At 50.8% G+C, this 12,313-nt stretch overlaps 1 protein-coding gene across 1 annotated transcript in view; it reads left to right on the top strand.

Annotated features, from left to right (window-relative positions):
• Nucleotides 1-12,313, top strand: part of LOC112547596 (BICD family-like cargo adapter 1) — a 293,330-nt gene that overhangs the window by 169,718 nt on the left and 111,299 nt on the right. Inside the window, exon 8 of the mRNA XM_075897779.2 lies at nucleotides 2,686-2,829. Within this exon, the coding sequence (XP_075753894.2) occupies nucleotides 2,686-2,829 (144 nt within the window). The remainder of the gene's footprint in view (nucleotides 1-2,685; nucleotides 2,830-12,313) is intronic.

The raw sequence follows: 12,313 nt of genomic DNA, 5'->3' as shown, positions 1-12,313 counted from the left end.
CGACCCCCTTGGCGCTGGGGGCTGAGCTGCGCCAGTTCCTTGCAGACACCCGCGGGGCTAAGGACAAGGTGCAGCTCGCCATTCAACACTGGGGGGACTTTCACTCAGTCCTCTAGGCAATGAGAACCCTCTTGCAAGAGGGGAGAGGGACCAAAAGGCAGGACATCACAGCCTACGGCTGGACCTGCAAATTTTGTGATGCTTTCCTGACCTTCAAGTAGGGGAGCGGTCTGTTGCGGGGTCTGCGAGAGGCCAACGATTACCCTCCCTGCGAGGGTCCACCCCAGCCCTCACCAGGAAATACACTAATATTGCAACATTAAATGCCCGGAGCTGTAGGGCAGGTCTCCGCAGGAGCCGGGTGCTCTCCTTCCTTCGGGATGGGGGGTATTCGGTGGTTTTCCTGCAGGAGACTCACACAACTCCAGCCGTCGAGGCTGGCTGGCGGCTGGAGTGGGGGGACGGGGTGTACTTCAGCCACCTCAGCATCCATACGCTGATCGGTTTCTTCAGCACTTGTACCAGGAAGTTATCTGCAACATTCTCAAAAAACTTCCTTGATTGTCTGTGTACCACTGTATTGGTCTCCCAACAGATGTCAGGGTGATTAAAGTCCCCCATGAGAACCAGGGCCTGTGATCTGGAAGCTTCTCTTAGCCGTCTGAAGAAAGCCTCGTCTACCTCATCCACCTGATATGGTGGTCTAGAGCAGACACCAACCACAACATCGCCTCTGTTGTTCCCACCTCTAAACTTAACCCAAAGACTCTCCACAGGCTTTTCTCCCTATGTATACTGGATCTCTGAGCAATCATACTGCTCTCTTACATACAGTGCAACTCTTCCTCCTTTTCTCCCCTGCCTGTTCTTCCTGAACAGTTTATACCCTTCCATGACAGCGCTCCAGTCATGCAAGTCATCCCACCAAGTCTCCGTTATTCCAATCAAATCATAGTTCTTTGACTGGGCCAGGGCTTCTAATTCTTCCTGTTTGTTTCCCAGGCTTCTTGCATTTGTGTACAAACACCTTAGAGAACTAGTTGATTGCCCTACCTTCTCCATTCGAATCAGGGGTCCTCCTTTGTTGCTCCTTCCTCCTTGTGTTTCTTTCTGGTATCCCACTTACCTCAGGGCTTAAGTCACCATCCCCCAACGAACCTAGTTTAAAGTCCTCCTCTCTAGGTTTGCAAGCCTGCCCACAAAGATGCTCTTTCCTCTCTTGGTTAGGTGGATCCCATCTCTGCCTAGCAATCCTTGTGCCCGGAACAGAGTGCCATGGTCGAAGAAACCAAAGCCCTCTCTCCGACACCACCTGCGCAACCACGCATTTACTTCCACGATTCGACAATCCCTACCTGGACCTTTTCCTTCAACAGGGAGGATGGATGAGAACACCACTTGTGCTTCACACTCCTTGATCCTTCTTCCCAGTGCTACATAATCTGCAGTGACCCGCTCAAGGTCATTCTTGGCCGTATCATTAGTTCCTACATGGAGAAGCAGGAAGGGGTAGCGAGTCAAATGTTTGATCAGTCTCTTGGTCACATCCTGAATTCTAGCTCCTGGTAAGCAGCAAACTTCTCGAGATTCCCGGTCTGGATAGCAGATGGATGACTCTGTCCCTCGGATGACTCTGTCCCTCTTAGGAGAGAGTCCCTGACCACCACCACCACCCATCTTCTTCTCTTGGGGGTGGTGGTTGTGGAACCCCAATCCCTAGGACTACGCATCCCATGCCTTCCGGTGGATGGTGTTCCCTTCTGATTTCTTCCTTGAGAGGTCGCTGCCAAAGCATTCTCCACCCCAGTGCCTGTGGAGAGAGCCTGAAAGCAGTTACTAACCTCTACAGGAATTGGGGATACCTGAGTTGGTCTTCTTTTCCTGGAGATTACATGCTGCCAGTTTTCTTTCTCGTCCTGTATTGCCCTTGCTGGCTCTTCAGCCTGCTGTGCCTGCAGGATTAAATGCTGCCTTCTATCCAGGAAGTCTTCATCTTCTCTGATGGAACATAGGGTTGATACTTGGGCCTCAAGTCCTCTAATTTTTTCTTCCAATATGGCGACCAGCTTGCACTTAGTGCAGATGAAATCCCTTCTATCTTCTGGGAGGAAGACAAAGATGGCACCTGCTGTGCACATCATAACAGCAGACCTATCATTATCCATACTTGCCTTCCTTCAGAGAGATGACTCAGTTGTTTTTATTGCCCCTTGAAGGGCAGGAGAGAAACAAAATGCAAGAAAAAGACCACCAAACATTATGGGGCTCTCTGCAGGGCAAACTCCCAGGCAAACTCCCCTGTTGGCTGCGCACTGCATTCGCTCTGGCTGCCTTTTTATAAGGCTACTGGCTAGGTCTGTCTCAAAGCCTTGCCTCTAATCCAATCAGCCCCTAAAGGCCCACCTGGAACAAAGCACTCCCAAATCACATTTTTCAAACTGCTGCTCTTTTCTAACTGCCCAACACAGTCAAACAAATGCTCACAGACAGACAAGCTGTGTTATGAACCCTCTGGACACCATATAAATATATGTGAACGTATACTGTAATATCAGAGCTCTTGCCAAGTAACATTCCCATGCTCCTCTGTCTCTCTTAGAGCTGTTCCCACATCAGTACGGAACTAATGCAAATTGTAACTTATAAATGAAAGCTGAGCAAGAAACATTTCTCTTTTGCTGCCAGAGTTTTCGGAGAAGTAATGATGATGCCATAGAAGAACAGATCAAGCAAACAAGTGAGGACTCAAGAGCCCCGAGGGAGTTAATGGAGGGAGAAAGGGGGAAGCTGAGGCAGAGTCTGAAGGAGCTGCAGAGACTTCACAGTCAGGTGAGCAATCCATGCAGATTCCCTGCACCTTCTGAAATGCCAGTTGCTTTGTAAGACAGGATTATTGCACATTCCCACAGGGTGCTCTACCTACTTGCAAGAGATCATCCAGTTGTATCCTGAGAATACTGGTTGGCAACACCTTGTAGAGCCCTATATGAGTCAATCTTGGCTAACCCAATGTTCTTCAAGTATGTGTCAGTGTGGGAACTCTCAATGTTCTTCAAGTATGTGTCAGTGTAGGTGTGCTTGTGCTTCATGCACATGCGAGATTGGAGGAGTTTTTTAATTGGAGTGACAGGAGCCATGTATGCTCCCTCTGCTCCCTCATCTGAGAGCATAAAGGGCAGGATGGCTGTAACCCTATCTTGATTCCCTCTTACTGGTCATGGCAGAAAGGCAGAACCTGGCCTTTTTCAAAAGCCTTCCAAAATTGAGAAAAAGGAAGAGATCTCCCTCCCCAGCAGCATCCCTAGCCAAACCACTGATGCCTGAATACTAATGTAGTGAGGTAATATTTGTGTCCTTGGGAGGGTTGGGCACAAAGCCTGCCCACTTCTAAAGGCCCCTCCCCCAGCCTTGTGGGAGAGACCACTGGACCTGGAACTCAACTGATTGCTTGGAACAACAAATGAAACACGGGGTCAGGGGGTGCTGGTCAAAGGTGTAAAACAGGGGAACTGGATGGCGACCACAAACAGAGAACCTCAGACAGCGCCCACTGCTCCGCAAAGGTCTTGAGAGAGCTAGCGGACACCGCTCAGAGGAACTCTGCCGGGATGCGTGACACCAGGGAGGAGCGGAAGTAGGTCCCACAGTCGCAGAGCACCCCCTCGTCCAACATCCTCCTTCTGGTATTATAGAATCATAGAATACTAAGACTGGAAGGGACCTCGAGAGGTCACCAAGTCCAATCCCCTGCCCTCATGGCAGGACCAAATACTGTCTAGACCATCCCTAATAGACATTTAGACTCATAGACTTTAAGGTCAGAAGGGACCATTATGATATTCTAGTCTGCCCCCCTGCACAGTGCAAGCCACAGAATCTCACCCACCCCCCTCCTAGAATAATCCTCTCACCTATATCTCAGATATTGAAGCCTTCAAATACTTTGAAGACCCCAAGATGCGGAGAATCCTCCAGCAGTGACCTGTACCCCATGCTACAGAGGAAGGCAACAAACCTCCAGGGCCTCTGCCAATCTACCCTGGAGGAAAATTCCTTCCCGACCCCAAATATGGCGATCAGCTAAACCCTGAGCATGTGGGCAAGACTCACCAGCCAGACACCCAGAAAGTTCTCTATAGTAACTCCTATCATCCCTCCATTGACCTATTTACCTCTGATAATGAATGGTCAATTAGTTACCAAGATCATGTTATCTCATCAAACCATCCCCTTCATAAACCCATCCAGCTTAATCTTGAAGCCAGATAGATCTTTTGCCCACACTACTTCCCTTGGAAGGCCGTTCCAGAACCTCACTCCTCTAATGGTTAGAAACCTTTGTTTAATCTCAAGTCTAAACTTCCTACTAGCCAGCTTATATCCATTTGTTCTTGTGTCCACATTGGTATTAAGCTTAAATAATTCCTCTCCCTCCCTGGTATTTATCCCTCTAATATATTTAAAAAGTGCAATCATGTCCCCCCTCAGCCTTCTTTTGGTTAAGGTAAACAAGCCAAGCTCCTTGAGTCTCCTTTCATAAGACAGGTTTTCCATTCCTCGGATCATCCTAGTGGCCCTTCTTTGTACCTGTTCCAGTTTGAATTCATCCTTCTTAAACATGGGAGACCAGAACTGCACACAGTATTCCAAATGGGGTCTCACCAATGCCTTGTATAATGGCACTAACACCTCCTTATCCCTACTGGAAATACCTCGCCTAATACATCCCAAGACCGTATTAGCCTTTTTCACAGCCATGTCACAATGGCAGCTCATAGTCATCCTATAATCAACCAGGACTCCAAGGTCCTTGTTCTCCTCCGTTACTTCCAACTGACGTGTCCCCAGCTTATGACTAAAATTCTTGTTATTAATCCCTAAATGAATAACCTTACACTTCTCACTATTAAATTTCATCCTGTTGCTATCACTCCAATTTACAAGGTCATCCAGATCTTCCTGTATGATATCCCAATCCTTTTCTGAATTGGCAATAGCTCCCAACTTTGTGTCATCCGCAAATTTTATCAGGACACTTCCACTTTTGGTGCCAAGGTCAGCGATAAAAAGATTAAATAAAATTGGCCCCAAAACTGATCCCTGTTGCTTATCCACCTCTCAACTTTCATATTAATCCCTATCTTTTCCAATTTAAGCAATAATTCCCCATGTGGTACTGTATCAAATGCCTTACTAAAGTCGAGGTAGATTAGATCCACTGCATTTCCTTGATCTAAAAAATCTGTTACTTTCTCAAAAAAGGAGATCAGGTTGGTTTGGCACGATCTACCTTTTGTAAAACCATGTTATAATTTGTCCCAATTGCCATTAGCCTCAATGTCTCTAACTACTTTCTCCTTCAAAATTTTTTCAAAGATCTTGCATACTACAGATGTCAAACTAACAGGCCTATAGTTACCCGGGTCGCTTTTTTTCCCTTTCTTAAAAATAGGAACTGTATTAGAAATTCTCTAGTCAAGTGGTACAACCCCTGAGTTTAGAGATTTATTAAACATTTTTGCTAATGGACTTGCAATTTCATGTGCCAGTTCCTTTAATATTCTTGGATGAAGATTATCTGGGCCCCCCGATTTACTCCCATTAAGCTGTTCAAGTTTGGCTTTTACCTCGGATATGGTAATATCTATCTCCATAGCCTTAGTCCCATTTGTTATGTTACCATTATCCCTAAGCTCTTCATTAGCCTCATTAAATACTGAAGCAAAGTATTTGTTTAGATATTGGGCCATTCCTAGATTATCCTTAACCTCCACTCCATCCTTAGTAATTAGCGGTCCTACTTCTTCTTTTTTTGTTTCATTTATCTAACCTACTCTTAAATATCTCCACAGATGGAGATTCCACAACCTCCCTGGGCAATTTATTCCAGTGTTTGACTACCCTCACAGTTAGGAACTTTCTCCTAATGTCCAAACTATAGATGGCAGCTTTCGCCAGGGCCAGGAGGAGGTTGACGAGGAGGTCTCGTGACTTTGTGGGGCCATAGATGGGGTGTACGTAAAGGAAAAGGTGAGGGGAAAAGTGCAGCCAGAACCTCAATAAGAGGTTCTGGAGGAGCCGGAATAGGGGCTGCAACCTGGTGCACTCAACATAGGTGTGTGCCAGGTTTTCCCTCACACCCCAGAAGGGGCAGGTGTTGGGGATAGGGGTGAACTGCTCCAGATACACACCCATGCTCACGGCTCCGTGGAGGAGCCGCCAACTCATGTCCCCGATGGGCCATGGGATCAGGGTAGAATACACACTGGCCCACTGGGATTCCCCACCCTCGGCAGGTGTCAAGTAGTCCTGCCACTTGGTGTCAGGGTGGGACACGAGGGTGAGGAAATGGAGCGTGAGCACAAGCATGGTACCGTTGGCACCTGGGTGCGGTTCAGAAGCAAACCGGCTGCAGAGGAAGCTGGGGGGGACCGTGGAACAGGGGTTAGAGAAAAAGGGCCAAAGGGCGTGTAGTGTACCCTCTCGCAGGGATTGCTGCAGAAAATTGAGAGCGGGCTGCGACAAAACCGCCTTCACCTCCTGGAGTAGGCGCAGGGGGGTTCGAGGGGTGGAGAGCCCCATGCGCTGAGTGAGCGCTCAGGGATCCACCCACTCCCCCCTCATGGAAGGACCCCTTTTATGGAGAAAAAAAGAGCTGCCGGTCATATTGGAGCCCTCGGAGGTGGCGGAGGAAGGCACGCGCCAACATGCTCCACGCCCGACTACCTACACTATAGAGGAGTCTCTGCAGAGCCTGGAGGTGGAAGGTCCAGACCTGGCTGCGCATGCAGACCAGGCCCTGTTGTGTCTCATCCCCCCCGCCCCCTCCAGTGGGATACAAAGGACCACTGCAGAGACCCAGTGCAGTCCTGGCCAGAAGAACTCCAGGGCTAGCCTCTGGAGCCGGGCCAGGACCTCCGAGGCCAGGCTCAGGGTGTTGAGCCGGTGCCAGAGCATGGACAGGACCAGTTGATTCAGCACCAGCATCCTCCCTCACAGGGAGAGACACTAGAGCAGTCCTGTCCATCTCCACAGCCGCTCACCCACCCTGGCCTCTAAATCCTGCTAGTTCTCCGGCAGAGAGGGATGTGTGGTGGACAGAAAGATGCCGAGAGAGAGCAGAGGACCCACACTCCACCTGATGGCCTGAAGCGCAGGTGTGAGGGAGCCTGCCTGCCACCAGGCCAGAGCTCTTGACCCAGGTGGAGGAGGCCACCAAGTACATGGCTTGGCAGGCCTCCACCCGCACCAGGTTGCCGGGGTCCTGGACCACGAGGAGCACGTCATTGGCGTATGCCAACAGGACCAGCCGCAGCTCCAGCTCTCGAAGCACCAACCCCGTCAACCTCCGACGGAGGACTCAGAGGAAGGGCTTGATTACCAGAGTGTACAGCTGGTCTGACAGCGGACACCCTTGATGTACTCCCCACCTGGAGCTGACTGGCTCGGTCAGGGTCCAGTTGAGCCTGACCAAACACTCTGCAGAGGAGTACAGCACCTGGAGAAAGCTGACAAAACGGGGCCTGAAGCTGAAAGCCTGCAGAGTGCCCAGGAGATACCCATGGTCCATCCTGTCGAACACATTCCACTGATCCAGGGACAGGAGGTCAAACGAAAGACCGTCCCTACACCTGAGCTCCAAGAGGTCCCAGACCAAGTACAAGTTATCAAAGATGCTGTGGCCCAGGACAGTGTAGGTCTGCTTGGGGTGAACCATGTCCACCAGCACGGACCGCAGTCGCAGCAAGATTGCTTTGGCTACGACTTTACAGTCTGTGCTGAGGAGCAAGATGGGACGTCAGTTCCTAAGGTCATGGCGGTCCCCCTTGAGTAGCAAGGTGAGCACGGCTCGCCTGCATGACAGAGGGAGGATCCCGCTCTCCAAGGACTCAGCCCAGACGGTGACGAGGTCTGGGCCGAGGATGTCCCAGAACACGCGGTAGAACTCCACGGTCAGCCCGTCCACTCCCGGGGTTTTGTTGGTGGGCATGAGACAGAGGGCTTCCGAGAACTCGGCCAGAGTGAGAGGCAGCTCTAGCCGGTCCTGGTCACCCACGCTGACCGCCGGGAGCTCGGTCCAGAGCACCCTGCAGGCGTCAGCATAAGTTGGATCCGGGGAGAAGAGGCTGGCGTAGACCCTCTGTCCTTACCAGTGGTGCTTCTGGAGGGGAGAGCAGTAGTGAAGACAAGATGGAGGCACCTTCATGATACTTTTATAATGTTGTCCATGCGAACAGAAAATTCATTCTTCTCCTGGGTGCTGGTGCCTCCCAAAATGGGCTGATCACATGACCCACAAACCAGTTTCTGCCCTTTTTAGGCAAGGAGCCATGGAGTCCCCGGGTGTGTCCTTCTCAAGCAAGGGGCCATCTTGTGCCCCTCAAGTGTCAATTGACGACAGTTAAGAGCCATTGTCCATGCAGCATTGAGCAACTGCCCCTCCCAGCAGAAAACATTTTAAAATATCAATACAAAGCCCGTATTCATAACTTTACACACACAGATTGTACAAGTACATGAGTAGCTTAGACCGAGTCAGCACAGCATAAGCTTTCATTTGACACCTCACATGGCCCACATTGTACAGAATTTGGGGCAACCACACACTAGTGGGTGTAATAATGATCTGCCTACTCATATTAAAATCCAATAATGTGACACCCCCAATGCAAAATTGATGCAGGAAGTGATGCCAGTAACATCACTGAGGGCATCACAGGGCCTTCCTATGTTTGGCTCTGTTACTATGGGTTCTAACTCAATATTAGAAATATCAGTGTGTAACTGGAACAGTGTATGAAAACTATGTTTGTCTAAAACAGGCGAGGTTTACCCTGGAGACAACAATATCATTGAACTCTTTTATAAACCCAAGGTAAAACTTGGTAAGAACAACAGTGGATTGGATCTGCTTTTGTAGCATGATTCCCATGTGTCCTATGGGATCTTGCCCAGAGCTAAAGAAAATAGTTAATTTATCCATACACGCTCTGGCAACTGTCAAGAAACCAATTAATATCAAGTTCATGTAGATATTGACATTCTCCATAGTGTAGGAATCTGGGCATTTATCCATGAAAACAAAATGGTGTTGTGCCTCAGTTTCCCTTTCCATACAGCACATCAGTTCTGGAATGTCCTTTCTCATGTGAGTTAAAGGCATCAACAATGAAATATCAGTATCACAAAGTCTTTTACCATGCAGTACATCTTTATGTACAACTCTTAACGGGTTTCAGAATTTTTCCAAAAGATCATGCACATTGTACATTTTACAGTTCTTGGTATCAACAGCACATAAGTTACAAAAGTTAACATCAGCGATAAGAACAAATTCATTGCAATTGTTCATGTCCAGTTCTTTTTGTCATGCCAAACCTTTGTGTGACGGCCCGTGTGGGTGCGAACGCCCCCCCCCCCGGAGGGGTAAGGGGGGTTCAGCGGACCCGCCGTCTAGCTGTCTGAGTGCGATCACCCGGCCGCAAGTCCGGACCGGGGATCAGCGAACTCGTGGTTCCGTTTCCTCAGTGCTATCCCGGGGTACCAGTCTGTCCGGGGTCTAGGCGAGGAGACGGGGTCGCCCCCGGCAGCCCGTCTGTAGGTCGGGCCCCCGTCGGGGCAGTCCAAGTGAGAGGGTCCTGGCCCTTTTATCTAGTCACCCCAGCGGGGTTACATGGGTTGGGGTCTCGTGGTAGGGAGGGGGGATGTGGGGGACCCGGGCCCGCCCTCTCCACCGGGTCCCAGCCCGGGGCCCTAAGTGGGGGGAGAACGAAGTGGACGTTCCTCCCACGACAGGCGGGGTCTATCCCCGTAACGCGCCTGTCCACGGGCGCCAGAAGGCCCCCGCCCCGGGCTGCTTCCACTCCCCGCTACCCTCCTCCCTGATGGGGGGGGTCCCGCAGTCACTTACCCCGCCCGAGGCGCCGGTCTCGTCCTGCGGCCGTCGTGAGGGTTCGGGGTCGTTCCCTCTTCTCCTCCAACGCGGGGGGGGGGTTCCCCTTGGCGGCTGGGGCGGCGGTGGTGGCGGCAGCTCCCCTGAGTGCCGCCACGTCCTGCTCCACCGGGCCGCTTTTCAAACGGCCCGGGTGATGACGTCAGGGGCGCCCGCTCCGCCCCCCGGGCGTCCTGGCATCCGCTGACGTCACGGCCGGGGCGTCCCGGCCTGACGCTGGTTCCGCGCGGCTCTGGCCGTGCGGAACGCCGTTCGGGCTCCTCGCCCCTCAGCTGGGGCTGTCCCTGGCCCCTCCTTCCCCGCCGGGGAGTTAGCCGCCCCTCCCCCTGCGGGGTTTCCTCCCTGGCCTGCTCTCCCCTGCTCTCAGGGCTGCCTGCCGGTCCGTCCGGCGGCCTCCAGGGGGCGTCGGCGGCCCCCGCTCTAGTGCGGACCTGCGGCGGTCAGTCACACTTTGGCTCAATACCATTGGAGTTCTGGCACTTCAGGGTGAGTTTGCAGCTTTCCTTTGCAAAAGCAAGTTTTTTCCTTCCTCCCTGTGCCCTGTGGGCTCAAATCCTGATCTCCCTTGCTCAATAGAGTCAAAGAGCTGGCTGGGTGTGTCCTCTCTGCTCACAATGGCCATGGAGTTTTCCTCCCCCAGTCAGTCAAGTAACAAGTAACACAGACACTAATCTTTTCCTCTGCTTTCAGCTTAATTTTCCAAGTTGGTCTCTGTCTCAAAGAGACAGAGTCCATTTTCACTAGCATGATAGACTTAGAGATCTCTTGTCCATCCATCACCAACCTCTGTTTCCACCTGGAACCAGATGCTAAGTCCCCTAAGAGATTACTGGTATCCACAGTGTCCAGAGATCAGCATTTACCTGCTATCTCCTGCATTCTAGAGGGATTAACCACACTGCTGTTCTGCTCTGCATACTTAGCTACACAGTCCTTCCTCTGAACCCGAGACACACACTGTCCCCTCACAGAATCAACCTGGACACATTCCTGTCCCAACAACACAGACTTCCCAGTAAGCTGGTCAGACCCAGTCACTTGGTTATCAGAGGGCTGTTCCAGTTCTCTGGCTGTTTCCACTTCATCTGAAACAACTTTCATTCCCCTCTGAAACCTCCTCAAAACTGTCCACACTGGATCTTGCTAAACCTAAGACAGTGGAGTTGCTTTTAATAGCAAAATTCTGGCTGTTACTCCCTTCAGCCACAACAAACTGCCTGAAAAAACCACCATGAGGCAAGGGCGCCATTTCGGGAGGGTAGGGGGGCAGCAGCCGTGTGCTCTGGGACGCAACTAGCTTTTCATCCCGTTGCCCGGATGCTAAGGGAGTGAGGGGAAGTGCTTGCATTCCATGCATTCCTCTCACACCTGGCTGGTGAGCTCCCTTCACTTTCCCCTCACTCCCTTAGGGTGCAGAGAATGGGATGAAAAGCAAGCTGCATCCCAGAGTGTACAGCTGCTGCCCCCATTACCCTCCTGAAATCGCACCCTTGCCATGAGGATCCTCTTCCTTAGGAGCTTCTCTAAGCAACAGTTCACCTTCACCTGGCCCTACAGAAGCATAGCTCTGCCAAGCCACCACCTGTTGGGGAAGGAGCACCCGTTTTTTTTGTTCTCCATTTTAATTTCCTCTTTAAGGCCAGTCTCCTGGTCACCATCTCCTGTCAGAAAAAGAGCAGGAAAGAGAAGAAGTGGGAAAATGGGTCACATGACTCTAATATGCCTGGTAACCAGAGGGTTCATAAGGGGTGTTCACCCGTTCCCTCGGGTCTCTCTGTGTGCGTGTCATCGGCACAACGTAGCAGTGCTAGAATGACAGCTAGAAGGCTGTTTGGCTTAGTAGGCCATCTGGGGCAGAAACCGGCCTGGTTGCTGACAGCCCTTTGTGGTGCAGCAATCCAGGTTCACAGCCGTAACGACTGCTAGCACAGGGTTTATTTGTTTTTAGTTAGGAGTTTGCAGCAGGACCAGTCATACACACACACATACGTACCATGTCGTCTTCTGATCCTCACACCACATGCAGGACGGCGTGCCAAGTATAGAAAAGGAAGAAAGAAGACCAGAAGCAAGAAGATTGTCTACCTACCTGGGTCTCTACAACTCCGTCCCATCTCCGCTTGTTCCTTTTCCTCAGCCTGAAGACGTTCACCTACCTCTCTTCTCCGGACATCAAGACTGTAGGACTATTTAGACTATTCCTATTTTGGGTTCTGGCCTCACACCAGGTTTCATTTGTGACAACCGGATTTTATGCTTGTTTTCTACATTTTTTTATTTAACAAAATACTACAGTTGTTGTTTCAGCCATTTCTGGTCGACTTGATTAATACATGGTGATACAGATACGGTGCAGGTGTA

This window comes from Pelodiscus sinensis, chromosome W, assembly GCF_052426305.1.
Source record: "Pelodiscus sinensis isolate ZL-2025 chromosome W, ASM5242630v1, whole genome shotgun sequence".
Taxonomy (NCBI): Eukaryota; Metazoa; Chordata; order Testudines; family Trionychidae; genus Pelodiscus; species Pelodiscus sinensis.
Note: the sequence above shows the minus strand (reverse complement) of the source record. Positions and strands in the feature narration are given on the sequence as shown.